At 43.7% G+C, this 27,973-nt stretch overlaps 1 protein-coding gene across 3 annotated transcripts in view; it reads right to left on the reverse strand.

The window, feature by feature from the left end:
* CALN1 (calneuron 1) overlaps positions 1 to 27,973 on the reverse strand; it is a 444,631-nt gene that overhangs the window by 324,240 nt on the left and 92,418 nt on the right. For 2 of the 3 annotated variants that reach the window (XM_045543182.1, XM_045543183.1), the window contains exon 2: positions 13,154 to 13,278. In XM_045543182.1, the coding sequence (XP_045399138.1) occupies positions 13,154 to 13,271 (118 nt within the window). In that variant the 5' untranslated portion in view covers positions 13,272 to 13,278. The remainder of the gene's footprint in view (positions 1 to 13,153; positions 13,279 to 27,973) is intronic. The other variant, XM_045543181.1, reaches the window with a different exon arrangement.

A 27,973-nucleotide genomic window follows, 5' to 3' on the forward strand; every position in this document is an offset into this window, starting at 1 on the left:
TCAGGAGATACTGAGTGCTCGGGTCTCGCTCCATGACTCCCCTCTTCCCACTTCCCCCCACCTGAGCACCAGATGGCGGAGAAGCTAAGCTCTCTAAAGTCTCCTACAAATTGCCCAGGGGCACCAGACCAAGAATTTTATGACCTATCCTCCCCACAATGCTCCTAGGCTCAGAGATGTTAAATTGCCACCCAGACGGTTGAGGTATGCCACACAGCCTGAGGCTCATTTCCCGGGATACCAGCAGAGTAAGTGCAGCAAAGCACACGCCAACTGGCACCAGCCTAGCAACCAATCCTACACCTGAGCGTGCAAATGGTGGCACACACCCAAGGCCAGCGTTGCCTTTGGTCCTGGGACCATCCATTTTAACAGCTTTACAGAATGACAAAAAACCACTCCACTTTTCCTACTATCACCATAAAACTTCAGTGTAACAAACAAACCATTAATATAGAAGTTGATGTTTGGAGTTTGGAAGTACCATTAAACAAAAATGGCCTTGAATTTTAACCCGATGAGGTTAGGGGAACCCTGAGGGGAGTGAGAATAATCTGGGAAAAGGAACACAACTGAAAACAGGGATGCTAATGTACATCTCCAGCAAAACTGATGGTTGGGCTCTTCCATTTCCGGAAATCTTCACTATTAAGATGCAACCTCGTACCTCAGAGAGGAATGAACGGGAATCCTCTTTCTGGTGTGTTCCACTCAAAGAGCTGCCAATGGCCCCTTCCAAAGGGTGGTGAGTTCTGGCCAACCAGCCTTAATTTCAGCCTCCCCATGTCCCACCCCACCTCTGCTCCAACCCACGGGGTAAGTATTGTGGGATATGTCCATTTATTTTAAAATGAGACTTTTCTCCTGATCCTTGGAAACATCACTGTGGACTTGGAAGGCCTGAATTTTCAGCCATCTGCAGATGTTTACCATGTCAAACCCAGGTCTTAGAGGACCCTGGTTCTATCTCTCAGGACAACCCAAGGTTCAGACGCTGGTGTCACTGGCTCTCCTCCCTCTGCTCTTTTTGACAATGTAGACTCTTACTCCAAACCAGTAAGCACAGGGGCGGAAAGACACAGTGCTGAGGTTGAGACGGGGGGAGTAGGACAGGCACCCTATGGGCTTAGAGGCTTCGAGCTAAGACACAAAGACGCATGATGGGGCATCCCAATCCTTCCATACATTGACAGGCCTCTCCAGCTCGGGGCAGTCACATCCTGGAGTGGGCAGGACAATTGCATAGGACCTTGTCTAGCGCTCTGCTTTGTCCTCTAAAGAGCTGCCCAGTGCAGGGGAGCTAATCCTTTGTCTGTCTGAGTTCTGTCATAATAATAAGCATCATCAAAACCATAACAATTACTATTACCACCGCTGCGATTTACTGGGCACTTACTAAATGCCAGATGCACGGTAGTAACTCATTTTGCACACCTGACCTCACTTCATCCCTATGAAGTATATCCCATTATCCACATTGTACCGGTGAGAAAACCCAGACTCACGGGGAGCTGAAGTAGCTCATCTGACTCTAAATGCCATGCAGACTCACCCAGGCTTTGCTGCCACCCATGTCATCCACCCAAGCTACTCTCCCTAGAGAATGAACCACTGGGGACAATCAGCTCACTTTCTGACAAACTTCTCTTATCAGGGGACCTGGTACTCATTTACTCAACAAGTACTGAGCAGGCCCTGTGTGCTACACTGTCACCACACCTGTTCCCAGGGACGAACACGCTGCGCTTAGCCCTGTGCTCGAGGATGAGACAAATTCCTCCAACGTTAATGTCCTCCCGGAGGTCTCCAGGGTCTCCACCCCACTGGCCCTACTCCTTTGTCCTGCTGGGCTGCTTCCCTTCATATTTCAAAAGACAAATTCGAAATATAGTATAAATATTGTTCGGTAAAATTTACAGGAGGCCATTGGTTTGGGCTGAGCCCCTGCACTGGGCCCAACAGACCAGACCAACTGGAGTCACTCGTGCCGAAGCTCCGTGCCACCGGCCCAACCCAGTTGTTTACGGAACCTTCCAGAGAGCAGGGGAGTAGGAGCCAGCAGCCAGATGCCCAAGCAGGCCAGCTTTAGGGAAGGAAGTCCCTCGCTCTGCTTTAACCTTTACAAGGAAAGTCACTTTGAAACCACCAGTCTGCTTTTCTGTGCTGTTTCCTTTCCTGTCTGTGAAACCAACCTCCCGTGCTCAGCTCATCAGAACACTCACTTTATTTTGTAGAATGAGGTGTTGCCCGGTTCAAGAATCCCAAGCCAAATAAAAGCCAATTAAGATCTTTAAATTAAATTTGCTGTAATTTTGTCTTTTGACTGTGTGTGTGTGTGTGTGTGTGTGTGTGTGTGTGTGTGTGTGTGTGTACAAACCTCCAATGCTTAAAACTGCAGATCCATCTATACTTCCTAATCTGCCAGGACACTTCCTCCTCAAAAATAATACGCAGGATATTCTAACAGGAAGTGTTATACACAAGACACTAATTAAAAAAATGGAAAGCAGGTTTGGAGGTTGGATAACTTGTCTGAGGTCGCGGGGCTGCCGCATCAGTGAGTTTAAGCTCAGCTGTGAATGACAAAAACACAGGACAGAAGTTGGTTTCTCTCTGTTCCGCTACCCAGGCTCCTCCCAGCTGCCCACTCTGCCACCCAGGGGTGAGACGCCTTATCTTCAGGGTGTCAGATGGCAACATTCCCACTCCAGTAACAGGAAGAAGAGCGGATGCAGAAGCAGCAAAGTGCACACAGGTTTCTAACGTCACTTCTGCTTGTATCTCATTGGCCAGAACTTACTAACACAGCCACACCTAGCCCTTAAGGAGACCAGAAAATACAATCCAGCTAAAAATGCTCTTACAAGGAAGAAAGGATACTGAGGGAGGCGCTAACCATTTCTGCTGCAGCTGCTAAGTGATACAACAGTGACAGAAACCCAGACTTGGGGACTCCAGAGTCCCTACTCCATGAAGATCATGCAGGCTTTAATTTCAATTTTCACACCCATCCCCTTTGGTGCTCTCTTCCCACTGAATAAAGAAATGCTAAGTATGAATTTAGGACTTTCTGTAACGTTTCTTGACTTATCATTAGCCTTTAAGTCAACAGCTAGAAACTATCTCCAAGCTAATTTGTAGGGTCTTTGGTGGTTTTAAAATATTCTTTGATACTCTTCCCCTCAAAAGGTGGGACCTAATTCCACTTACCTTAGTTGTGGGCTGTACTTGGTGACCCACTGTTAACGAATAGAGGTGGCAGGAGTGATGATGTGTGACATCTGGACAAGGTCACACGACGATCATTTGTTCCAGGGACAGCCAAATCCCATGTCAAGAAGACACTCCAACAGCCCCCGGCAGAGGCCCACATGGCAAGAAGCAGAGGCCTCCGGCCAACAGCCGTGTGAGCAAGCACGGAGCAGATCCCCAGCCCCAGTCCAGCCTTCGATGGCTGCAGTCCCACCAGATGTCTCATCGAGACACGACCAGAACCAGCCATCTACACCCATCCTGAATTCCTGATCCACAGACTAGGAGACACTAGACGTTTCTTGTTTTCAACAAGTAAGCTTTAGAGTAGTTTGTTACGCAGCAATGTAGCAATACAGGTCTTGATGTAAAGTCAATGCCCTTCCTGCCTGAGAATTGAAGAAAGTAGAAATGATCATCTTGATAGAGAAAATCTGCATTTTCAATGGGTGTGTCCTGGCTCATCACCTGCTCATAAGTGATCTGGAGCCATGTTTACATGTCCCGGTGGCCCTGTGAGGAGGGAAGACCAGGGAGTCACCCCTGTTAGGACATGTTGCTAATATCACATCTTTGAACAGCCCCAGGAAACAGCTGGACCTTCTGCTGGCCAGTTAACACAAGGAGCTCAGCATCATATCAAGGAAGCCAACATCATAGTGATGGGTTCTGGCAAATTCTCTTCAGCATCCAGATGGATAATGCCAAACAATCCTGCTCAACAGGTTAACTCATTTAGTCACCTGGGGAAGCGCGATGTGGCTTCATTACCTTGAGAGCTCTATCAGGATGCTTTCTGCTGAAAGAGGAAGGCGCCACGGGAACAATGTCAAGGTTATTTTATGATCAACAGCTGGTAACTCCTGCTCCTCAAATATCTCGGGTCAAGGTCATGCTTTATGATGTACGTTCTTGAACTTTCATGCCAAGATATCACCCTCTGCCTGCTATCTCAAGCAGAGTTCTTAGATGTGAGAGCCAGAGAAACATGTTCTACAGCAAGTACCTAGATAACCTGATGGGGAGACTTTCTAGACTACAACATACCCTCATCTCTGTGTATCCAGAGAGTCTGATATGAACACACTGGGAATCACCACCCTCATAAACTGCTCTTGCTAGTAGAAATACCTAAAAAAAAGTCCTCAGAAATTAGATAGTGAGATAAGTTTGAAAGCCACCAATGTGTATGAAATAACAATACAAAATACTTTGTATATTAGCAATTTTGATTATGAGGGGAAGGGTTTCTATTTAAAACACAGTTGAGAAAATTATTCTTCCAATAGGACATGTCAAGGCTGTCACTGGAATAAGGTAACTTGTGTTTACCTTTTTGCCTCATCCAATTAGAAGCCTGGAGCTAAATTTAATGCTCATTCATGGTAAACATATTCCTTTAAGGGCCTGTCATATTTTTTTCTTCCTCTTTGTGTGTGCATTTCCATTTTCTATTCCTATTCTGACAGCTTTTGCAGTTTTGTTTTTTCTTTTATCCTAGGATGTCTCGATCACTTTTGGAAGCAAGTAGAATATAAATTACAAATTGATAAAATGAAACTGGCAGGGAAGATAGGTACTCAGGTTTCCTTCTTGGCCACAGCTATCAAAATTGCCATTTTCAGAACAAGGTTCAGGAAAGTACTAGAAGACGTAGGCAAATGCCCCTTTAAGGAGTGGGCCCTTGGGGGCAGCTACCATCAGAGAAATCCGTCTTCCGCCCTGCTCACAAAGCTTCACAACTCTCCACAAAAGGCTTCTCTCCCAAGGCTCAAAGGCAGGTCGGGCCACCAGGAGGAAGGTGCCCAGGCAGATAAAAGGCACAGGTTGTAAAGCTAACTCCCTGCTCAGGCGCGGAGCTGTGCATCTGGACTCCCACTCGTGCTGGGACGATGTGGCTCATTGTGTCGGCTTTCTGCCGCCTCTAGAGGAGAGAACTCTGAGCCATCAGATAACAGTTGTGAGCCTCTCTTCTTGTGACAGCAATGTTTCTGCCTCCTTAAAACCCCCTCTTGAAAAACCTGTAGAGGGAAATGTCTCCAAAAAAGGCAAGTAGAGTTTACCTCTGGGATCCTTAAGTCAACCAGCAAAAGTAGAGGAGAAAAAAAGGGGGAGAGAGAGAGACCTTCATTACAAGAAAATCCACGATGGACCAGATGGGGGGTGGGGAGGGCCCTTCTGAGCTCCCAGCACAGGAGCCAGCCCTCCTCTGCCATGAACTCACCCCACGGGCAGCCTCTCCTGGGGGGTGGTGCCCCTCTGCTCTCAGTAAGGAGCGTGCCGGGCTCACATGGAGCTTTAAAAATATCTCTCCACCCACTGAAGGTTTGATTAATCAGCCAAGTTCTCACCCATGTGTCACAGTGGTGGCAGTGACATACATGATAGTGATGTGACGGGTGCAAGGAAGACACAAAAGGTCTGATCTAGCAGGGAGGAGGATTCAGTACATCACAGTTAACAGCATGAGCTCTGAAGCCAGGTGGCTGCATGAATCCCAGGTCCAACAGTTGCGAGTTATATGACCTTGGACAAGGTTATTTAACTTTTTTATTTTTTTCACATTTGCAAAAAATGTGGTTCATATTGATCCCTGCATGCTAGGATTACTGATAGGATTAAGTGAGTTAATTCACATGAAGCACTTTGAACAGCGCCTAGCACATAGTAAGCACTGTGTAAGCTTTAGCTGTGATGATTATGAAGATGACAACCACAGTGACAATGTTGAAATTTAAAAGATTATTAGTTGTTTTCTCAAGTAGGCAAAGACTATGCCTGGTAGAAGCAGCTTAAACAAAGGCAGAGAAGCAGGAGAGAGAATCAGGTGGCAGGAACTATCTGGAAGGCAATCAGAGAGTTGAAGCAGACAAATAAAGGAAGACTCCAGGCCACACAGGACTTTCTGTGCTTTGTTCAGAGTTTAGCTATCGCTAACTCTGCTACGGGCTGTGGAGAGCCATCTAAGAATGATAAGCAGACGCAAAGTGTTAAAGGGTGAAGTGCCACAACCACTGAAAATTACTTCTAACTGGTTAGGTAAAAATACAATATAAAATTAATGGTAATAGACTTCTGGCTATGACAAAGTAACTAGCACAAGAATAACCCTCCAACCATGTACAACAGCGAAAGGGAACAAAGTATATGAGGCAACTGTTTCCAGGCAGCAGACAACAGGCAGCGCCAGATTACAATCACAAGGAGAAGAGAAGTCCACCCGGTGAGCCCCATGTCCACCCTGGCTCTCGGCCTGCGGACAGTTTCCCAACCACAGTTCAGGTGGCAGCTGAAGGGGCTAAAATCTATATACTAGAGTAGGAGAGAGAAGAAAACTACGCAGGGAGGGAACATCAGAAGCCCCTGGGTTGGTTCCGCATGAACACTCAGCTTAAGGCTGGGATATCAAGGTGGAAGTTGAGATTAAAGAAGACTTTCCAGGAAGCAGCTGCTATGAGGTTGAGAACAGAAAACAAATACTAGAACTCAAGCAGCAAATATTGGAAAAACCTCATTAATATCCTAGGCATCTAGCTAAGACACTAGAAAGACCACATCTCAAGAGTAAGGATTACACCCTTGGGATTTCCACTGCTATGTCCTAACAGAGCGTAAAAATAAACCTACACAAGTTTAAGGTGCCATCCAGTAGCTGAACTACCTACTAGAACAAAAATCAGCACTACCCAGAGAAAGAACATGGAGCCTCTATAACATAGCATTCACAGTGTTCACTGTACAGTCAAATACTCACAGGCATATAAAGAAACTAGAAATTTTGACCATAATCTAAAGAAAGTCTATAGACACCAACTCCAAGATGGCCTAGAGCCTAGATGTTGGATTTGGCACATAGACTTCAAAGAGCTACTATATAGGAAAGTATGTTCAAAGAATTAAAGAAAACTATTGTCTTAATGAGTAATCAGACAGGGTATCTAGTGGAGAAATGGAAACTATAATAAAGAACTAAATAAAAATTCTACATCTGAAAGAATTTGCATGCGTGTGTGTGTGTGTGTGTGTGTGTGTGTGTGTGTGTGTGTGTTGAGGGAAAGGGGCAGAGGGAGAAAGCAAATGCTGAAAAATGTTAAAAACTAGATGAAAGATATACTGGTCATCACTGTATTTTTCAAAACCTCTGTTGATTTGAAAATCTTTTTAAAAGATTAAGGAAATATTTAAAATATATTTATATGTATATATAAGTGAAAAGAAAAAGTTATAAGCACGGAATACCTAATTAAGCGTGCGTTTGAGTTGCATCCCTCCAATGACATGGTATTGAAGTGATATGTGGGTGGTATCATGGACGAGACTCCAGGATACCAACCCCCAGGGGAGGCAGCAGTCTGGGAAGTGGGGACCTGGCCTAAGACAACAGCAGTGTGGTCAGAGAGGGAGGAAATGTTACAAAGTAAGTTGAGAGGTCAAGATATACAGGACTGCCAATTATATGTATGGATTAGAAAAACAAGGATCCTGAGAAAAATTCCGGGGGGGGGGGGGGTGCAGTTTTAGAGAATAAAGAAAATCTATTCAGCTTCAGATATCTAGAGTTTAAAGGACCGGTAGACATCTACACAGGACTCTGGGTGCCAGGTCTGAAATTCAAGAGGGAGGCAGGACTGGAGATATATGCCTTAAGGCCATTGGCACCTAGATGCCCATGGGGATGACAACAGATAACCCCCGAGATAAGCACATGTACGGAGAAGGCAGAGGATGAGGCGTGCACAACAGATGTGGAGATGACAAATAGGTAGAGAAGGGGTAGGAAGGGATCCAGCTAATGACACAGGCGCCAAGGCAGTGACAAACTTCAAAAGCAAGGATGTGAACAACAGCACCAGATGCTGCAAGTGTCCAGAATAAATACTAAGACTCATCCAGGAAAATAGGGGGGCATAGGAAAAACCGAGCTGTGGCAGGGCAGAGACTCTGGAATAGTCTAAATGAAGTTGGTCAATGCTAAAATGGAGCCCCGTGTTTGGAGGTTGGCAGCCTGGTATATCTCCCCCAAACTCAAATTAAAATACCTCCCAAAATGTGTGTAAGAGTCTGTCACTAGAAATATTAATTTTCAGACATGTGCATATGTCAGAGAATTTTCACCAATTGCAACACCAATGAAGTTGAAGAAACACAATTTCCACCCACCCCTGGAGCCACGTGGCCCATATGGAAGGAAGACTGCCTCACCACCACCATTTGTCCACCAGGGGTCCACTGGCTACACTCAGACCATCAGTCTCTATACTTCATAGCCACTATCTGCCATGGGGACCTATTCCCCAACCTAAACTCACCTTAGCAGCACCCTTTTTCTAAGCTCATTTGGGGAACACAACTTAACCGTAGCCATGGGTTGGTATGTCCCATCCTGGGTTATTTGTGAGGAGGAGATGAGAACCAGAATGCTCCTGGGATACCTGAATGCTGGATACTAGTTTGGGAACAGGAAGGAGAGAAAGTGAGGGGAAAAAACATAAGAGGGAGATAATTCTGTGGCCTGGGGTACAAAGCCAGCAGCAGGGACAATCAAGACCCCACCTCTGCCCAGGAGCCATGGACTAGACCAATGTCTTCTAGAAACGGGAGGTGACTGTGTCAACCTCCCTCCAGGCTAAGGCTGAAAAGGGGAATGTCATCCCAGGTCTGGGATAAAGTGAAGAAGAGGAAAAACTCCTTACAAACCTTGTTTACTGACAAATGCTGGGCCTACAAAGCACTTTACATTGTTGAGTCATAAAGCAGAATAGAAAAAAGCAAAATGAATCCTATAAAAAATATGCTCTCATACAAGATAAAGGTACCATCATCTGGAAGACTTGGGGAAAAAGACTTTTATTGTAATATATTTAAATAATTCATGGCACAAGGAGATTTTCATAAACTGCATACAAGTCGTTCTCAATGAGACAAACAGTTAGGAGAGAATTCACAAACGTGGCCTCAGTAAAGCAGGAAGAGAGAACCACGAGAGCTACCCAAGACCACAGCTGCAACAAAAGGAGGATATTGTATTACACCCTAATAGCTCCAAACTGGACACAGCCCAAATATCCACTGAAAATAAAATGGGTAAATAAACGGAGGTATATTTACATACAATGGAACACTATATATTAATGAAAATAAGTGAACTTCAGATAGAAGTAAATGTATTGTAAGATTAAGATAGCATCACAAGAATATTCAATAAATGACAGCAAGAAAACTATTTTTCAAACGTTATAATCCATATGTCTAATAAAATTCTGCATGGGGTACTTTAAAAGTATAAGATACTGCTAATAAATCTGGTATTTACATAAACTTCCTGGACAGATGTAAGATCCTTGGAAACAGACAGTGAATATCATGCTTATTTGATTTTCCTCGTCTACCTGGAAAGCATTTAGGTAAATATCCTTGCAACGAATGAATGAATAGGAATGAATGAATGTCTCCATCGATCCGTCTTCGCTGAGTTTGTTTGGTTGGGTGATTATCAGCTTCAATCTGGCCAACTTGATGCAGCTTTGCACGATTCCATCCTGAACTTCTTTTAAAGAGAAGAACTAGAAACTTTGCAGAAGTGAACTGCAGCTGCAAACGGCCTGTGTGGCGAGTGGCTGCTTTCACACCTGCTCTTAGAGGATGACCACTCACAGAATGGGTGCCTTTGACCCTTACATGGAAGGAAAGGAACCGTCCATCACTGGTGATAAACACTAACAGGCGGGGAAACCTCTCCCTGTGGCCATCCACAAGCAGGAGGCTGCTGCTGAGGCGGGGCGGGGAGGTAGGAAGCAGGTAGGGATGGCGTCCTGTTAACGCCTGTGCCCGAGGCAGCCAGAGCACGAACGCCCACCACCTCCGTGTGTGACACCACCCACCCACTGAGGATAAACGAGCGGCCCCAAGTAGAACTTTAGGGTCAGCGTGACAGGAGGTAGCCCGGGAGAAGAGCAGGCAAGCGGTGCCTTGGAAACTTTGCTTCCCCAAGAACTGATCCATGGTCCTCTGAACGGATTCAGGCCAGTTGGTTTTCAGGCCCTGCCTTCCTGCTCTAAACTCAGAACACATCTGCACCGCCCTGCCCAGAGCCCCAAAGATGCTTGTAATAAAGCAGGAGCAGTCATAACTCAGTGTTCACCTTGGCAAAAACTAAATAAATAAGTAGAATGAATCTTCCATCAGAAAACAAATGGCCGTGCTCCAGGCTGAGAGCCTCGATTACCCTCCTGAAGGACAAACACAGCATCTTTACCAGCCAGTCTCAGGCCATAAAGTCCCCACTTCATTCAATCCAGTGCCAAGGCTTCCAAGACTCAGGTGGCCCAGCCCAGGCTTGGAGGGCTCTTAGAATCACCCCCTGCTTATGTCCCTACCGAAAACGTGCATTTCAGCCCTGAACGAGCTGCCTGGGCCTGGTTAAAACAACAAGCTCATCTGCTCTGCTGCTTGTCAGAGAATGTGGTGGGCATTTCAGCAAGGTTCCCAAGTGGGGGGAGAAGGGCTGAAATCCAGCCGGCAGTCCTCTTGAAAAGCCACTCAAACAGCTGCCCTAGCAGCACCCAGCTTTAACAGAGAGAAAAGTCGTGGCTCTGAGGAGTCTCAGAGAAATCATCTCCTGATTATTTATGGCAAAGTTGGGAGGAAAGGGGAAATATGGATGATTTCCAAACTTCATTTGGTTAGTAATCGCAACCTATTCAAGAGTTGCCCAAATGTACAGATGGCATTGCCCAGTTCTCGTGACAAGGGCCACTCAGTGGGCCCCGCATGGGGCACTCCCAGTCCCTCCTGCTAACTGGTGACTGAGCCTGAGGGACCTACTCAAATAAATACAAGCAAAAATCTGCCCCACATCAATGCACCACCTGCCCTGATCTCCATTCAGAGCAGACTCCCAGGGGTAGAGAAAGCCCAGGCCTTGCATTGCCTGCCAGACACACCTGCTAGGGTCTGAATGTTTGTGTCCTCCCGAAATGCATATGTGGAAACCTAATCACCAGTGTGATGACGTTAGGAGCTCAGGCCTTTTGGGAGGTGATCAGGAGGGCAGAGCATTCATGAATGGATTAATGTCATTTATCGCAGGAGGGGGTTCCTTATTATGACAGTGGGTTGTCATAAAAGTGAGTTTGGCTCCCTCTTGCTCTCTCGCTCGTGCCCTCTCTTGCCCTTCTGCCTTCTGCCGCATGCTTCTGACGCAGCATGAAGGACCTCACCAGATGCCAGCACCATGCTATTGGACTTCCCAGCCTCCAGAACCATGAACCAAATACACTTCTTCTCTTTATAAATTGCTCAGTCTGTGGCATGTTGTTATAGCAACACAAAACAGACTAAGACGGCACCCTTAAAAACAAGGCCCAGCAGAGCTCATTCACCCCTTCCCCCACATGAAGACACAGTGAGAAGGTGCCATCTATGAATCAGGAAGCGGCCTTCGCCTGATGTCAAATCTGCTGTCACCTTGATCTTGGACTTCCCAGCCTCCAGAACTGTGGGAAAGAAATTTCTGTTGTTTATGAGCCACTCAGTCCCTGATGTTTTGTTGTATCAACCTGAACAGGCTAAGACACCGCCCAAGCACAGCCTCACCCTGATTTGTTGTCACCAGAGTGGGCTCATTCTAGAGGAAGTCAGGGCTCTATCTTCTGCTTCTGTGTCCTGACTCCATACATCCTTTGGCCAACCAAAGAAAGTCCCCACTCTCCTCTCAGGCCACCAGTCTCTGTCCAGGCCACAGTGAGCAGCTGCTGTCCCTAGGAAGCCAGTTCTGTCCACATCCCTCCTAGTTCTTCTAACATCTCCCATGGACCCAGGCCACCGAGGCCCACATCCTCAGCTGCCTCACTGCCCATTCATGTAAACAGCGTGCACTCAAATAAGCACACAAATAAAAATGGATGACAGAAGGAAAAGTTATCCAACAGCCTGCCCTCTCCACCTTGCTCACACCTCCTGCCCTCTGTAAAGCAAGGTTAGCTTCCCTGTCCCACAGCCGAATGTCCCCACCTTCCTCTTGGGAGAAATGAGACTCGCCAATGTGCACATACAAAGCACACTGGTGTGGACCATCACACGTAAACGCTAACGTGTGGGCCACCTAGGGTAATTTTGACTTCTCTACTTCAGAAAGTAAATTCCAACTTTGTGTTTTAAGATGGGATTATTACAAACAACACAGCTGTTAAGAACACTAAGGAAACCTGATTCTGATTTGGCCTCAGCAGAGGCAGGGCCTGGGCAAAATATCAGGCTGAATCAACCTAATGTTCTCTTCCTTTTTAATTTTTTTTTTAAATCAGGTGGTTGGTTACAGGGATACATGGGACACTGTCCTAGGATGAATTTAGTCACCATATTCTCAGGTTTATTCCCATCCCCACCCCTGCCCTGAACACCCAGGGCTGTACTGTGTTACAAAGGAACAGATGCAATTAAAATAATTGCTTCCCATGGCCACCTGGACACAGCTTCCAGATGACTCTGAGCTGGGCAGGATTCAAAGCTCCATGGCCACAAGTCAAGAGACAGCCATTAACAGGGCTTAAACCTCCCCTGCAGCTGTTGTAAATGGTGACATAGAAACAAGACAATTCCATTGTGGGGAAGACTCCAGAAACTGGACAATAACATTTTAAGAGAGGTGAAGACTATATCCTCCATCAGTATCCAAGGAAACCAAAATATCTGCCACAGGTTATACAGGTCACTAGGTCTGTCCAACAAAAAGAAGTCATTTGGGCAGAATTTTGTCTCCGAACTCTTTCCCACTGCACCGTGGGGAGACTTGGCCACCACTGCCAAGCAGTGACCAGAGCCCAGTGCTTTGGCCTCAGCTTCACAATAGCCACACATGCCTTCAATGTGGGGCTCACCCCCCACCAGGGCGGCTCCTTACCGTCAAGCTCCTCCACGGAGATATTAGCCAGCTGCTCACTGTCGCTGCCAGCAGAGAGTGACCGGTTGAGGTAATTCCCCTTGTACAACAAGCCAGCGGTCACATGGTGGAACGGCATCTTCTCCCTGCTCATGAGAGGATGGGGGAGGGGAAAGAAAGATGCCGTCATTCATTCCTCCTTTCTTTCCTCAAAGGCCCATCCCAACTTTCAGATGCCCAGTGTCATTTTTAAAATAACAATGGCATTTCTAGAGGGAAGTCAGGACATTTCCGGAGTCCCCATGGCACCTGATTTCCAAAGGATCTCAGGTTCTCTCCTTCACTTTACATCTTATTTCATTTTCCCCATGTGATTACGAACATGAACCACATTGTCCTTGTACATTGTGGCACTCCATGTCATCATCTAACTGTCTCTTTATACGAATGAGAATGTCCTTTGCTCCTTTCCTCGGCCTGATAAATTCCCCCTCACAGCTTGTAAGAAGGGACTCAGCTGCCCAGGGGCTGGGCCTCTTGGCTGTGATCAGCAGAGATCCACACGTGTCTCCTCTCTCCCAGGTGAAACAGGAGGTCCACGTGCAGCTCTCAAGCCAGGCAGGAAATGCCCAGGCTGTAAGCGTACATGCAACAGTCTGCATCCCTCAGCAGCCACTCCCACGCCCGGCTGAGACCCAGACGCTGCTTGCATGCGTGGCCCGTGAGCACACACGCTCCGAAACACCAGTCACACCTGCCCTGCTGTCAAGGCGGTGATGCTTCAAGGTGTCCCAGAATGAGATTGCTTCTGACACTCTAACAGGCAGTTAAAGCACCTCCTTAGACCAGACTAACAAACCCTCCAGGCAAAGCTCTGCGCCAGTCGGTCACCACAGGTACTTAGAAGTTCCCACTGGTGCAAGGCGGGACAGAGGCTCCAGGTGAAGGTAAAAGGGAAGCAGAAGACAGATGGTAAGGAGAATGCAAGAACGAGCACAGACAAGCAGGAGGAGAGGCAGTCAGAAAGATGGTCCTGTCTGGAACAGAAAAAGCATGGCCCAACTTGACCAATAATGCTCTGTTGTTGTGAACGAGCCACTGAACACTTCATGTTCTGCTTCCGTGTCTAGAAGAGAGGGCTGGGAGGGCTGAGGAGCCTCTGAACAGAATTAGGGCCCACAGGCAGGAAGCATCAGGAGCCGGTTGCAGGGAGTAGGAAAGAGCTCCTGGGCAGTGAACTGGGCAGTGCTGGACCAATGGGCTCCTGAGAGTTGAAGGCCTTGGCCAGAAGCACAAAGCCAGTTAGTGAAAGGAGAAGTTCTAGAACTCAAGCAGGCTATGTGCTATTTGCACTAAGCAGCCTCAGCTAAGCGCCAGACATTTTCCACCCGGATGTCAAACCCTCATTTCAAACTCAAAATGTCTAAAAATGAATTAATTATCTTCCTACAAAACAGGCTACACTTCCTGACTTCTCTATTTCTCTCAAAGGTACTTTTCGCTCATCATAACTACTGGGACAACTCTCACAAATGCTCTGGGCCCCGAAAAGTAAAACAGACACATGGCTGAGGCAAAATCCAACTGTCAGCTTCCAAACTCCCTCAACTCTTTCCACGGCTAACAAAATGTACATCCACAGGCCAATTGCAAATGGTAGAATGCTCATTACCAAGGATGCCTGCACTTGCAGTTGTGAGGGGTACACCTCCAGCTACCTTGCATACAAATGGAACACAGAATCTCTCTTTGGAAGAGCACCTCAATGACCACCTCCTCTTTCCTCCAAATTAATTTTCAGACCAAACAGGTTTAAAAGGGATAATCAGATGTATGAATTAGGACTACTCTCCCTTTTCTTTAAAGCCAGTCCTGATTTCTTTGGGCCTTGTGCCATGGTCATTTGAGCATAGACTGATGCCCACTGCTATGATATGAATGTGTCCCCCAAAGTTCATGTGTTGGAAACTTAATCCCCAGTGCAACAGTGCCAAGAGGGGGAACCTTTAAGAGATGGTTGGGTCAGAAGGTCTCTGCCTTTATGAATGGATTAATACTGTCAGCACAGGAGTGGGTTACTTATTACAGGAGGTTTTTGATAAAAGGATGAGTTCAGACCCCTCCCATTCATCCTCTCCCTCTCTCTCTTTCTCTCTCTTTCTCTCTCTTTCTTCATCTCTCTCTCTCTCATGCTTTCTTCCCCTTCTGCCTTCCACCACGGATGACACAGCAAGAAGGCCCTCGCCAGATGCAGGCCCCTCAACCTTGGACTTCCCAGCCTCCAGAACTGCAAGAAACAAATCTCTCTTCTTTATAAATTACCCAGTCCTGAGTATTGTCATAGCAGCACAAAACAGACTAAGACGCCTGTGGTCCAGGAGATGAGAGGTCAACCTGTGTGGCTCCAGCTTTGCCCTCGGCACCAGCCCCAGCACCCAGTCAGCCTCCCCAGCTGTTATGTTAACCACTGTTTACGTCTTTGTAAACATGGAAAGACACCTTCCCTGATCTTATATAATTTTGCTACCTGGAGCAAGACTCATTAAGGTCAGTACAAAAGCTAAGAGCCTTCCTTCCCATTCCACCATGCACTGCTCTAGTTTCTCAGAATTTTATAAATATCTTGCCATTATTACCTTTTATCCAGTTGTCTGTAGCTTTGGACCCACCACACACATTTTTACAGACATAATAAGGAGGTTATACTCAAGTGAGCATATCCAACCCACGCCCCAGTTCAGCCCCCGAGTAAATGTTGTGTACTACTTTGCAGAGAAAACTGGTCACAACTGAATCCCACTTGATATACCAACATAGTCTGCTTCTGCAAAAAAGCAGCTTACAAAATTAGGTACACATTCAGTTCATTTAGTCACTGCACCCAAAAAGCTCAAAGTCTAGTGGGGAATAAAACACGTGCAACTGAACCATGCATATAGATAAATAAAGTAGTGTTCAAGAAAGGGAAGAACATTATCCCAAGTAAGCTAAAAACAGCTGCGGCAATTAAGGACTAAATTTCACTCCAAGCTGCCTGGGGAAACCCAAGCTCTAAGATTCTCTCCTTAGCTAAGGAAGAGAAATATACAAGTTCATCAGCAAAGACAAACCTTGTCCTGAAACTAAAACTTAAAGATGGATCCTTATATAGAGGGAAATAAACAAAAATAAATAAATGTTTTCAACAGCAATTTTACTCATTGGCAAATAATAGGTAAGTGACTTTCATCATGTGAACAATCTTTCTGTATATTATACAAGGCAGTGCATGTATGTGTCCCCTTGTAATTCATATGTCAGAAACTAAGACTCAGTGTGATGGTATTAAGAGGTGAGGCCTTTAGAAGGTGATTAGGTCATCAGGGCCCCTCCCTCACAGAAGAGATTAGTGCCTTTACAGAAGGGCTGGGGGGAATCAGCAAGACCCTTTGCCTTTCCACCTTCCACTGTATGAAGACACAGCAACAAAACGGCATCTTGGAAGCAGAGAGCAGCCCTCACCAGACACTGCATCTGCTGGCAACTTGATCTCAGACTTCACAGCCTCTAGAACTGTAAACAATGGATTTCTGTTGTTTACAAATTACCCAGTCTAAAGTATTTTGTTCCAGCAGCAGGAACTAAGACAAGCAGTATGGTTTGACAGCTAAGAATCAGAACCTTCTGGTCAAAAACAGTATTAGATTTGAATCCCACCTCTGTCCTTATTAGCCATGCAAGTAAATTAATCAGCCTCTGGGGTTCTGAGACATACTGAAGAATACTGTCATAAATTTTGAATAAGGTATGGAAAACACTGGATAGCACCAGCTATGCGCTCAGTAATCATTCACTAAGGATTATATAAAGCAGGATGGGGGGACAACAGGAAGTCATGGGCATACTAGGTTGACAATAAAGCTTGCTGGGTTATGAAGCAGGCTCTGTGGGACCTGGTGGGGTGAGCTTCAGGGAGAAGCTGGCTGATGTGTGAACCACTGTGCTAATCAGGTGTGAGCAGCAAAGCACGGGTGGGCTCCAGTGCTGAGTGGCATCAGCAAGCACGGGTTGGACCCTGAGAAGGGGGCTGCTCAAATGGAAACCACCAGCCCTGAAGATGAGTCTTTCCTGGACACTAGGGAGGTGGCTCCATGGTCACATCAAGGAAAAGGTGTTGGCTGGGATTGGTGGCTCACGCCTGTAATCCTAGCACTCTGGGAGGCCAAAGTGGGAGGATCATTTGAGCTCAGGAGTTCAAGACCAGCCTGAGCAAGAGCAAGACCCCGTCTCTACTAAAAATAGAAAGAAATTAGCTGGACAACTAAAAATATATATAGAAAAAAATTATCCGGGCATGGCAGTGCATGCCTGTAGTCCCAGCTACTTGGGAGGCTGAGGCAGTAGGATTACTTGAGCCCGGGAGTTTGAGGTTGCTGTGAGCTAGGCTGACACCATGGCACTCTAGCCCAGGCAACAGTGTGAGACTCTGTCTCAAAAAAAAAAAAAAAAAAAGGAAAAGGTGTTGAGAGGTTAAAAACAAAAGGGGTGGCTCCTGTTGACAGGGTCAAAGAACTGGTCCCTTACTTGACACAGTAATAAGCCCAAGAGCCCCACTCATGTTGGCCTGAGATCATGCCCCTCTCAAATGGTCAGTGTTACATGTCAGCCTGCCTGGGCCATGGGTTGCCCAGATATTTGGTTAAACATCATTCTGCCGTGTTTGTTAGGCTGTTTCTGGTGAGGTTAACTTTTGAATTGGTGGGCTCAGTACAGCAGATGGCCCCCTCAATGTGGGCAGGCCACAGCCAACACGCTGGAGGCCTGAATAGGCTAAACCTGCCAAATGAGGGAGAATTCATTCTCTCTGCCTGTCTTCGAGCTGGGTCATCAGTCTTCCCCAACCTTTGGGCTCAGACTTGGACTGGAGCTTACCAAGCTGGCTCTCCTGGTTCTCAGCCTTTGGACCCAGCCTGGAACTATGCCACTGGCTCTCCTGGGGCTTCAGCTTGCTGACAGCGATCATGGGACTTCTCAAGACTCTACCACTGTGTGAGCCAATTCCTTATAATATTAATAAATCTCTTTATATATGTAAGAAGATATATATATGTATGTGTGTATATATATACCTGAATACACACACACACACACACACACACACACACACATATATGATTTCTCTGGTTTCTCTACAGTACCCAAGACTCAATCACATTGCCCTAGGGTGCTGTTATTATTCAGAGCAAAGTGTGTTCTGCAGGCCTCTAAAGCAACACTACTCACAGTATGGCCTGTGGACCACTACCAGTCACATACCATTTGTTGCTGGTCTGCAGTGAGGGCAGTACAGGAATTGAGAGAAAGCATTGAAACTTTTATAGCAATTTATAGCATTGCCCTAATGTCTACACACATGACTAGTAGACTTGATTGTTGTATATTTTTGCTTTTTTATTTTCTTTTTCCTGCTAATTCTTTCTTACTGTATTTCACAAAAGTATCAATCTACAAAGGACTGAAACTTTAAAAAAACAACAAAACAGGTCCTTCCTGACAAATAGTTTGAGAAGCATGGCTCCAAAGTACTTTATTTAAGTTGCATAGATTTATGGTAATGGACCAGGGAGAGAGGAAGAAAAACATATAAAGAAATGCATTTTAATTTGTCCTAAAACTTTTTCAAAGAACTTAAGGGGTTTTAAAAGTCTTAGATGGACTTTTGAAAGAAGTTGAGAAACCTCAATTGATTCTTGAGCTCTCTGTAGAGTGCTGGAGAGTGCATGCATCTGCTGAGGACTTGGCAGAGATGGCTGTCCTCCAACTACCAGACATACGAGGGGCAACATTGATCTTGCATTCTACAAGTTAAAGAACCTAGCAAGCCCTGATAAGGCCTTTGCCAAATTCCCCTAAAAAATACCCACGAAGGCTCAAAAAAATAATGATATTTCCCACAGCACCAATGGCAGGTTATGGAAGAAGGTTCCATGAAATGAGCACAATTAGGATTAGAATGACATATAGTTGGTGGTGTAGCCTTGAAGTCAGAGACAGAATAATAGAGTCAGATAGTAAAGGGGTAAGAAGAGATTTTTATCTACCCAAATCATCTTCTACTTCAGGGACTCAGAGATGACCAACTATAACAGCAGGCATCCCCCTTTCCAACTGTGGTGGGAATTGCTTTTATAAAGCGGCCAAGGTCAAATCCACCATCCTTACCACCACCGTGAGGCAGCAACTTCCTTCCTCTAGCTACTCATGGATCCTAACTTCCAGTAGGCAAGGTGGCTAGGAATGCATGATCTATGCATGGGCCCTGCACATGAAGATAAGAGATTAGCTGCAGGCACAGGTGGTGGTGAGAGGGACCCCAAAAGTGATGACCTATGGGGATTATGATTTTTCAAGCATTGCTTCTGATTAAGAAAGAACTGCAGAAGGCCTCAGATAACCCGGAAATGTATATCTCCTGCTCAGAGTCCAAGAGCTAAGTTGTGGGGACAAGAAGATCCCATCTCACTCCTGCAAAGATGCCGTACATGAATGCCAACTAGACACTGGGCATTTGGCTAAGCACTTATAAAACAGTTTTGTTCCCTTGTTAAAATCCTGCAGGGGCATGCCAATTGGCAAACACTGGGTTTGGACAGATCTCAAATCAGACAAAAATGAGTAAGCATAAAACACTAATATGGGGATCTCTGTAAAAGTTCTGCAGCATTAAACAAAGAAGTACTTTCAAGAAGGAACAGAGCAAATACCTAATGACAGCAATAATACAAGAAAGAAAAATTTTACAAAGTTTCTGTTTTATGTCCTAAAAAAATAAGCAAGGTGTCTATGAAATAAGAATGCAAATTCATAAAGAAATATCAGAGTGAGGTGAAGAGATAGCAAGATAAAAAAGAAAGACAATAGGCTGAGAGGCAAACTGGTTTGGAAAAGGTGCAGGGGCTTTGCAAACAAAGGAGAAATCCAAAAACACCAGCAGAATGAAAACCAGCATAAATGGCAATAAAGAATATTTCAAACAAACAGAAATTTTAGCACATAATAGGATGCATTCATTTTCCCACCACCATTAGAACATATGCTAATATTTTGCCTTATTTGCTTAGATTTTTTTAAAACAAATAATATACTGAAGTTCTGCCCACCTCCTCTATTCCTCCACCTTCCTCCCTCCACAGTGACAACTCTATTCTGGAGGTGGAATGCATCCTCTGGTCCCTGTTTTTAGATCTGTTTTGATGTAACTGTATATTAGTAGAATATATTGTAGTATTGCTGTGTCTATCTTTAAATGTACATAAATGATATCACACCATACATATGCTTTTGCAACTTGCAGTTTTCACTCTATATTGTACTTTTGGGATTCATCTAAATCCATACTCCATACACCTACACCTTGTTGATCTTTTTTTTTTTTTTTACATCCTGGTCTTGCTCTGTCACCTAGACTACCAGAGTGCAATAGCATAACCACAGCTCACGGCTACCTCAAACTCCAGGGCTCAAGCAATCCTTCCACCTCAGCCTCCCAAGTAGCTGGGACTACAGGTACTTGCCGCCACGCCCAGCTAATTTTTTTTTTTATGATTTTTTGTAGAGACAGGGTCTCACTATGTTGCCCAGGCTGGTCTCAAACTCCTAGCCTCAAGTGATCCTCCTGCTTTGGCCTCCCAAAGTGCTGGGAAGTTAATTCACTTTTAACTACTCAATACAAGTTTTCCATTGCAATTTATCTACCCATTACCCAAATGACAGAAAAGTGTGCTGCAATGAATATCCTCATAAATGCCTTTGCATCTGTTTTCAGGAATGTCTCTAAACTACATACCTAGATAAAATATTACTGGGTTTTTGAGTATGTGAATCTTCACCTTTACTGAGTTTAGCCAAATAGCCCTTCAAAGCGATTGGTTTAGTTGTCTATTTTATCTATTGTTACATAACAAATTACCTCTGAACTTAGAGGCTTTAAAATAACAAATATTTATTATCTCACAGCTTCTGTGGGTCAGGAATCAGGAGCTGCTTAGCTGTGTGGTTTTGGCTCAAGGGTCTCATGTGGCTGCATCAAGACATTGACTGGGGCTGGAGGACCCAGGTCACAAAAGGTCCTGCTTTCTCCGGGCCTCTCCCTAGGCTGCCCAGGTACTCCTGTGCCACGGCAGCTGGCTCCCCCGGCAAGCCATCCGAGGGCTAGAAGGAGGGAGCTCCTGGGCTTCAGAATCGCACACCAGCACTTCCGCCACACCGTGTTCCTTAGAAGTGAGTCAGTGAACATGGCCCACACTTGGGGGAAGTGAATTAGGCCCCACCTTTTGAAACTATCAAAGAATTTTTAAAACCGTCACCATGGCCGTGACAATTTACAGATTCACCATTAGTCTGAGAATATGTATATTTCCCCCATAGCCTTGCCAAAACTTGGCATTATCAGACCGCTCATTTGTTCTTAACTGGATTTCCCTGATTGCCAGCGTAAGCGTCTTCTTATACGGCATTTGGTCATTCTGATTTCCTCATCTATAAATAGGCTTTTCACCCTTATCTACTGAATTGTTTATCACATTCGCATTGATTTGTTCTTCCATGTTATTTTTGTCCCATATTTCAGGTCAATCTTATTTTTACCACCCCCTCACATTAGTCATCATTATTGTTGTTGTTCCTGTTGTTTCTTATGGCCAATGTTTACCTAGACTTTTCCAGAAGTTTACCAATTCTTCTGCTCATCGTTGCTTTTTGCAGGGTACTCTTTCCTTCCAGGTTCAATTCCTTTTTTAAGGGAGGGAATTTAGCAATTCTTTCATAAAGGGACTGCAAATAGCAAGCTTTCTAAGTTTTTATCTGAAGAAAAGTCTTTATTTCAACCTCATTTGAATTATACTTTTAACTTAGAGAATTAAAAATTATTTCTCTGCAAATATTTTGTGGCTGATGAGAAGTCTACTGTTCATGTTCACCTGTTAATGCTCATTCTGAAAAATTCTGTCATTATGTTTTCAGACATAGGCTCCCTCCAAATCTCCTTATTCTCTCTGTTGGAAACTCTTATTAAAGTATGTTGGACCCCTCTCTTGTCATGAGGGTTATGAATAAATATTAACTCCAACATTCAAAAACACTTGCACAAAATTTAGAATGTAGAAGTGAGATCAAAGCAATGGCATACTGATAAATGTTTACCATTCAGTCTCAAAAAAAACAAGTCTTGATCTGTAGGACTTTCTCGTTTTCACGGTGTAAACATTCCCATGATGGCCAATTGCAAGCTCCCAGCATGATGGCGCTAAACACGGAGTTAGAAGCACGTGCAGCGGGAGCCGAGCCGACCACTGTGTGTTTCCACCACACAGACACAACAGACTCAATTAACCACAGAATCACAGATAGTAAAATGTACCAAAATGATTAGGGAGTGGTGAGTTTTAAATATTACTTTTGCTTTTTAATGTATTTTATTGTAAGCATTAAGTTTCATTTAAGAACAGCTGCGTATAACGACCAGCTAACAAAATCCCTGGAAATTTAAAAGTCAGCTCTGACAAGCCAGTATGAGCTGGCTCCAGCATGTCACTGGATAAAGGCCATTTTCCTGCACCTTCTATTTCTACAGGAAAGAAACGTCATGGAAACACACTTTCCTGTAGCAGTGTACCTTTGTGCACTCTCCAGTCTCCCGGCTGTGACAAAGCTGCTATGGTGAAGGCAGCCACAGAAGCGATGGCTTTTCAATCTCAAGGGGACCATTCTCCAACTTTTGGGGAGCCAACACAAAGGTGCAGGGACAGCATACTCCACTGGTAGCCTCTGTGGTAGTAACTTTCCTGGACACTTGACTCTGAATTATTCCGGAAGTAATTCTGAAGGTCTACCTAAAATCCACTCCTCTGACCCTTCAACAATTTTGTAAACATCAAATCCCCTGCATTAAATCCCTTCCTGCTGAAAATACCCAGAGTGGTTACTGGTTCTTGAACTAAACCTTGACCATATATCATTGTATCTTCCATGCTCCTTAAACTCTTTTTCAAATTTTTCATGTTTTTATCTGTGTATCACATAAGCAATTCCTTCAAAATTATTTTCAAGTTCATGAACTCTCTTTTCAGTTTTTGCTTAACTCATGGTTGAATCTGTCTACTCAATTTTTCATTTATATGACTATGTTTTCCATTTCTAGCAGTAAATTTGGCCCTTTTATAAATCTACTTCTTATTTTTCAGTGAGTATGAATCTCGCATTATAATGTTTATTCTTTCTTTCACATTTTAATCATTTTTAACTGACTTATTTCAGATTTTCTTTCAGAATGTTGTTCCATGATCTCTATTTCTTAAGACAGTAATCCTCCTTTCCTACTATGCTGACTTTCCTAGTAGCAAACTGTTTCCTAGTGTGGTCTGTCACTTGTTGTTGGGAGGGACCCAAGCAGCATTTTCAGCAGGTGCTGCTCTTCCCTTCAGAGTTCCAAGTGCACCCAAGGCACAGGTGCCACAGGTATCTCGCCAGTCGAGGGCCAGTGTTTAGAACAACTCCTTGGCTTAGAAACCTGCACCAGATGGGTAGTGTAAATTTGGATTGCACGTCCCCTGGGACACATGCTTAGAGTTTTGATTTGTCACTGGAGCCTTTTTCTTTTGCAGCCATTGCTCTGGGCAGAAATAAGCATGACTGCTACTTTGCTGGTACAGTGGGGAGACAGAATCTAGTCCCCATTTATAGGAGAGTGTTTTAGTCAATTTGAGTCACTATAACAGAGTACCATAAACTAGGTGGCTTAAACAACAAACATTTCTCCCTCACGGTTCTGGAGGCTGGAAGGCAGAAATCAGGGTGCCAGCATGGTTGGGTTCTTGGTGAAGACCCTCTTCCTTGTTTACAGATGGCCATCTTCTGAGAGCAGAGAGAGCTTGGTCTCTTCATCCCCTTACAAGGTCACTGATCCCATTCATGAGGGCTCCACCCTCACAACCTACTTATTACTACCTGCCAAAGGCCTCACCTCCTAATACCATCACATTGGAGTTTAAATGTGACCATATGAATTTGGGGTAGACACAAACATTCATTCCATAACAGAGGGCCAGCAAAGCCAGGGTCTCGCTTCCTGCTTCCCGCCCATGAGAGTCCAAGACCACATCTTTCACCACCGTGTGAACAGTAAAACCCCAAATCACGAGAGCCTTTCCTGTTCAGCAGACGTATCCACTCCTACACTTACCTCCCTGAGCTCTGAGTTCCCCTTTCCTTTCTCTCTTTCCAAACTAAGTCATTTTCTCAGCCAGCATCTAGTAAGGAAAGGAAAACAGAGCCCATACCAGGTAGTTCAACAGAAGAATTTAAAATAGCTACTAAGTTTTTGGAAGGGCGGAAAAGCCAAACAGTTAGCAGAAATGAGCAAGGGCAGAAGCTCATTCCCAACCCCAGTCGGGAAGGACACAGGGAGAGGGTGGTATCATCAGCACCTCCAAGTTCTAGCTCCAAAAGGAGCTAGAACCGCAGTAGGGGCTGCCCAACAGGAATTAGAACCATGGAAGGAGGGGCTTTACTTTGCCAAGACCAAGAGCTGGAATCACTTGAGAGAGAGAGCTGCCACTGCTGAAGACATTTGTCAAAAGCAGATAGAGATGGGGAAAAAGACTCCAGCCTCTCTCTTCTTCCCTCCTCCTCATTTCCTGCTGGTGCCTTCCTTTGGCCAAATCAGCCAGAAGCCTATGGCCAGGGAATCTGGAAATGTAGTTTGCAAGGATCGGTCCGACCATGCAGAGTGGAGCAGGCGGAAGAAGGCAGACAACTCTGCAAGCAAGCAGGCAAACGACAGGCAGAGCTACGTGTTTCGATGTTTGTTATATCTTATCCAGCATTTCTATGTTGATAGCAGGAAAAGAATCCACCTTAGCTTAAGGACCACAGTGACAGAACTAGATACCTTGGTGACATTTTTGAACATCAAAGATGAGAAAAAATTCTCTGAGCATCCAGGTAGCAAATACAGGTTACCCACAAAGAAACAAAGTGAGACTCAGTTTCCTTCAGAGCAACAAGTAGCCACAATAATGACACAGTCTCCACCTGTCGCTGCCCTGAAAGGGTCACTTAAATTAAAATGAGCAGAGACGTTTACAAATCGAATGTTTGGAAGGGATTTTTAGGCAAATGTGATAGAAAACAAAGTTCTTACTTCAAACAATGCAAACTAAAAAGCAATTCTCAACTTTGTTTTGAAGTAAAGGAAAAAAAAACAAACTAAAAGGCATTGCAAGTATTAATACAATAAAGGTCATTTTATGTTTAAGAAGGGCAAAATTCAAAATGATAGCCTAAGTCAAAAACCTCGATGTGCCACATATCATAGCATTATAGAGTAAAAATAATTTAAATATAAGGAAAAACTAATTTTGAAAAAAGTCAAAGACTTTAAAGATACATTTAAGTCCTCTGATAAATTACCTAGACAAAAAATAAAGACAGAAAATAAGAAAAATATAGATATTATTCTATGAATGCTAATTTAGAGTGTGTGTGTGTGTGTGTGTGTGTGTGTGTGTGTGTGTGTCCCCCAGAGACCAGTTTTCAGATGCCAATGAATATTTATAAGAAATTATCAAATATAAGACCACAGAGCAAACTTCAGTACAGATATTTAAAAAACAGGCCTGTCAGTTGAATATAAGTAGAAACAATTTAAAAATCAATATTTTAAAAGCCAAAATGGAGATTTTTAATATACTTTCTTAAATATTTCCTAGGTCAAAGTTTAAATTAAAATCATAATTATAGGCTATCTTTAAGATAACAAAAATGGAAATAATACTTCTAAAATATATCAGATGGAGTGTAGCAAAGTAGTATTCAGATAAAATATTTAAATTATTTAAATGCTTTCATTATCTTAAAGACAAAAAATTAAAACTAAGTGAATTTTCAACACTCACTTCTTACTTAGAAAATAACAACAAAATAAACTGAGAGAACAGGAAATAAGGAAGTCATGAAAGGGATGAATTAGAAAACAGATAAATTGAAAGAGCTAGTTTTCTGAAACAAAGCAATAAGTTAGACAAATCTTTGATAAGTTTATTAAAACAAATAAAGAAAGCACAAATAAGCAGCATTCTAAAAAATGAGAATTCTGCATGCAACTCTAGATTAATAATTTTTAAAACATTGGTTAAATGAATGATTTTCCTCTCAAAATATAAAAATTAAAAGCAATGTGATTTAATATTATTCATGCTTGTTGAAAATTTTGACTTAACACTTTGTTATACAGCAATTTGAGGATCTGGTTTTAGGTTGAGTTTATTTCCAGCCCTGATTTTAATGTCTGCCATAACCAAAAATACACCCCAGAAAGAGACACAGATCCAAATGGAATAAAAATGTCATTGGCAGTATTTACAAAAATCACAATATTCATTCTTCAATTCTATCTGACAAGTATGCCAAGGTTTTTGCTGACATTTGGCTGGTAAAGTTTCATCTTCCCTAATGTCAACAGATGATTTTGCAAACTGATTGAAAGCAGTTTCATTTTCATATTTTTACCAAATGGGTCTAAACACTTGATCGCTTCATTTGGAAGTTTCTTAAACAGTTGACAAAATTCTGTTTCCAGATTTTTGAACTTCATAGATTTGAGTTTGTAGATAGCACACGCAACATCTTTTTTTCTTAGCAACAAAATCACATAATGGTTGAAACATTTCCAAAAACATTCATATTCAAAAATGCTCTTTCCATAGCATGAGTTTCCTTTGAAAAGCAGTTATTTCCTCCATTTTTGTTAAAATGTCATCTTTAAGTGTGTACAGCCAACAGCATCCTGCCATCTCAGAAAAGATCAGAAAATGTGGATCATTTGCCTGTTGATGATAGAAACTGTGTGTCTCATCTTTGTATTTGACAACTCTTTTAAGAACTTTGCCCCAAAATAAGACACACACTTTCTTGGGGCACAAAGCAGCCATCTGTAGCCATTTTCCATTTTATTTCAAAGATGTAGGCCAGATTTCATTAGTCATGAGGGTGATATACATACACATTTTAAATAGTTTTTTTGAGGTTTTTAAATTGTTTGGCCAACTTTTATCCAATCTGATGGGCTCATCAGTGTTTGAACTCATAAAGCAATAGACAAAGAGCTCCTTCAGGGAGCAAAGGAAATGCCATTTTGGCCATTGTCTTGAGGTCCACTTGGGCCTACTGGATCAGCATAATGCAAAAACTGGGGTTTCTCAGTAGGCATCTTTTTAAGTCTCTTGCCCATTTTCTGAGTGTTAGTCTAGTTAGAATGAATGAATATAATCTGAAAATCCCTCTAATCAGGTACTTGTGTCACAAGTCACTAGAAGCAAGCACATGAGGAAAAGTCCCACTATCAATGCCCTCGGATGTGAGATGTCACCCTTCCTTGAACACTTCATCACAACAGACCAGCAGGCGTATGGGCAATTGAGGGTGTCTGTGTCCTCTCCACATATTAGTAAAGTGCGATTTCTTCCTTTCCTTCTTCCACCAGAAAAGACCATCTTACACCCCCCACTTTGAAACTCACTAAGAAGATATTACCATTAAAACAAGGGAAAGGCAAGATGCCCATTATCTCCACTATTAAATAACACTGTACTAGAAATTCTACTTAATGCAGTAAGACATGAACAAAAATAAGATGCTATTTAAAAGGAAGAAACCAAGAAAAAAAATCAAATAATCAAACACCTGGAGTGAAAAATATGGAAATATTTAACTCACCTTTCATGTTAAGGGACATTTAAAGTTTCAATATAATGAAATTACAAAGGAAAAGATTGATAGCCTTGCCAGTATAAAAGTAAAAACTTC

The sequence above is a fragment of the Lemur catta genome, chromosome 2 (genome assembly GCF_020740605.2).
Source record: "Lemur catta isolate mLemCat1 chromosome 2, mLemCat1.pri, whole genome shotgun sequence".
NCBI lineage: Eukaryota > Metazoa > Chordata > Mammalia > Primates > Lemuridae > Lemur > Lemur catta.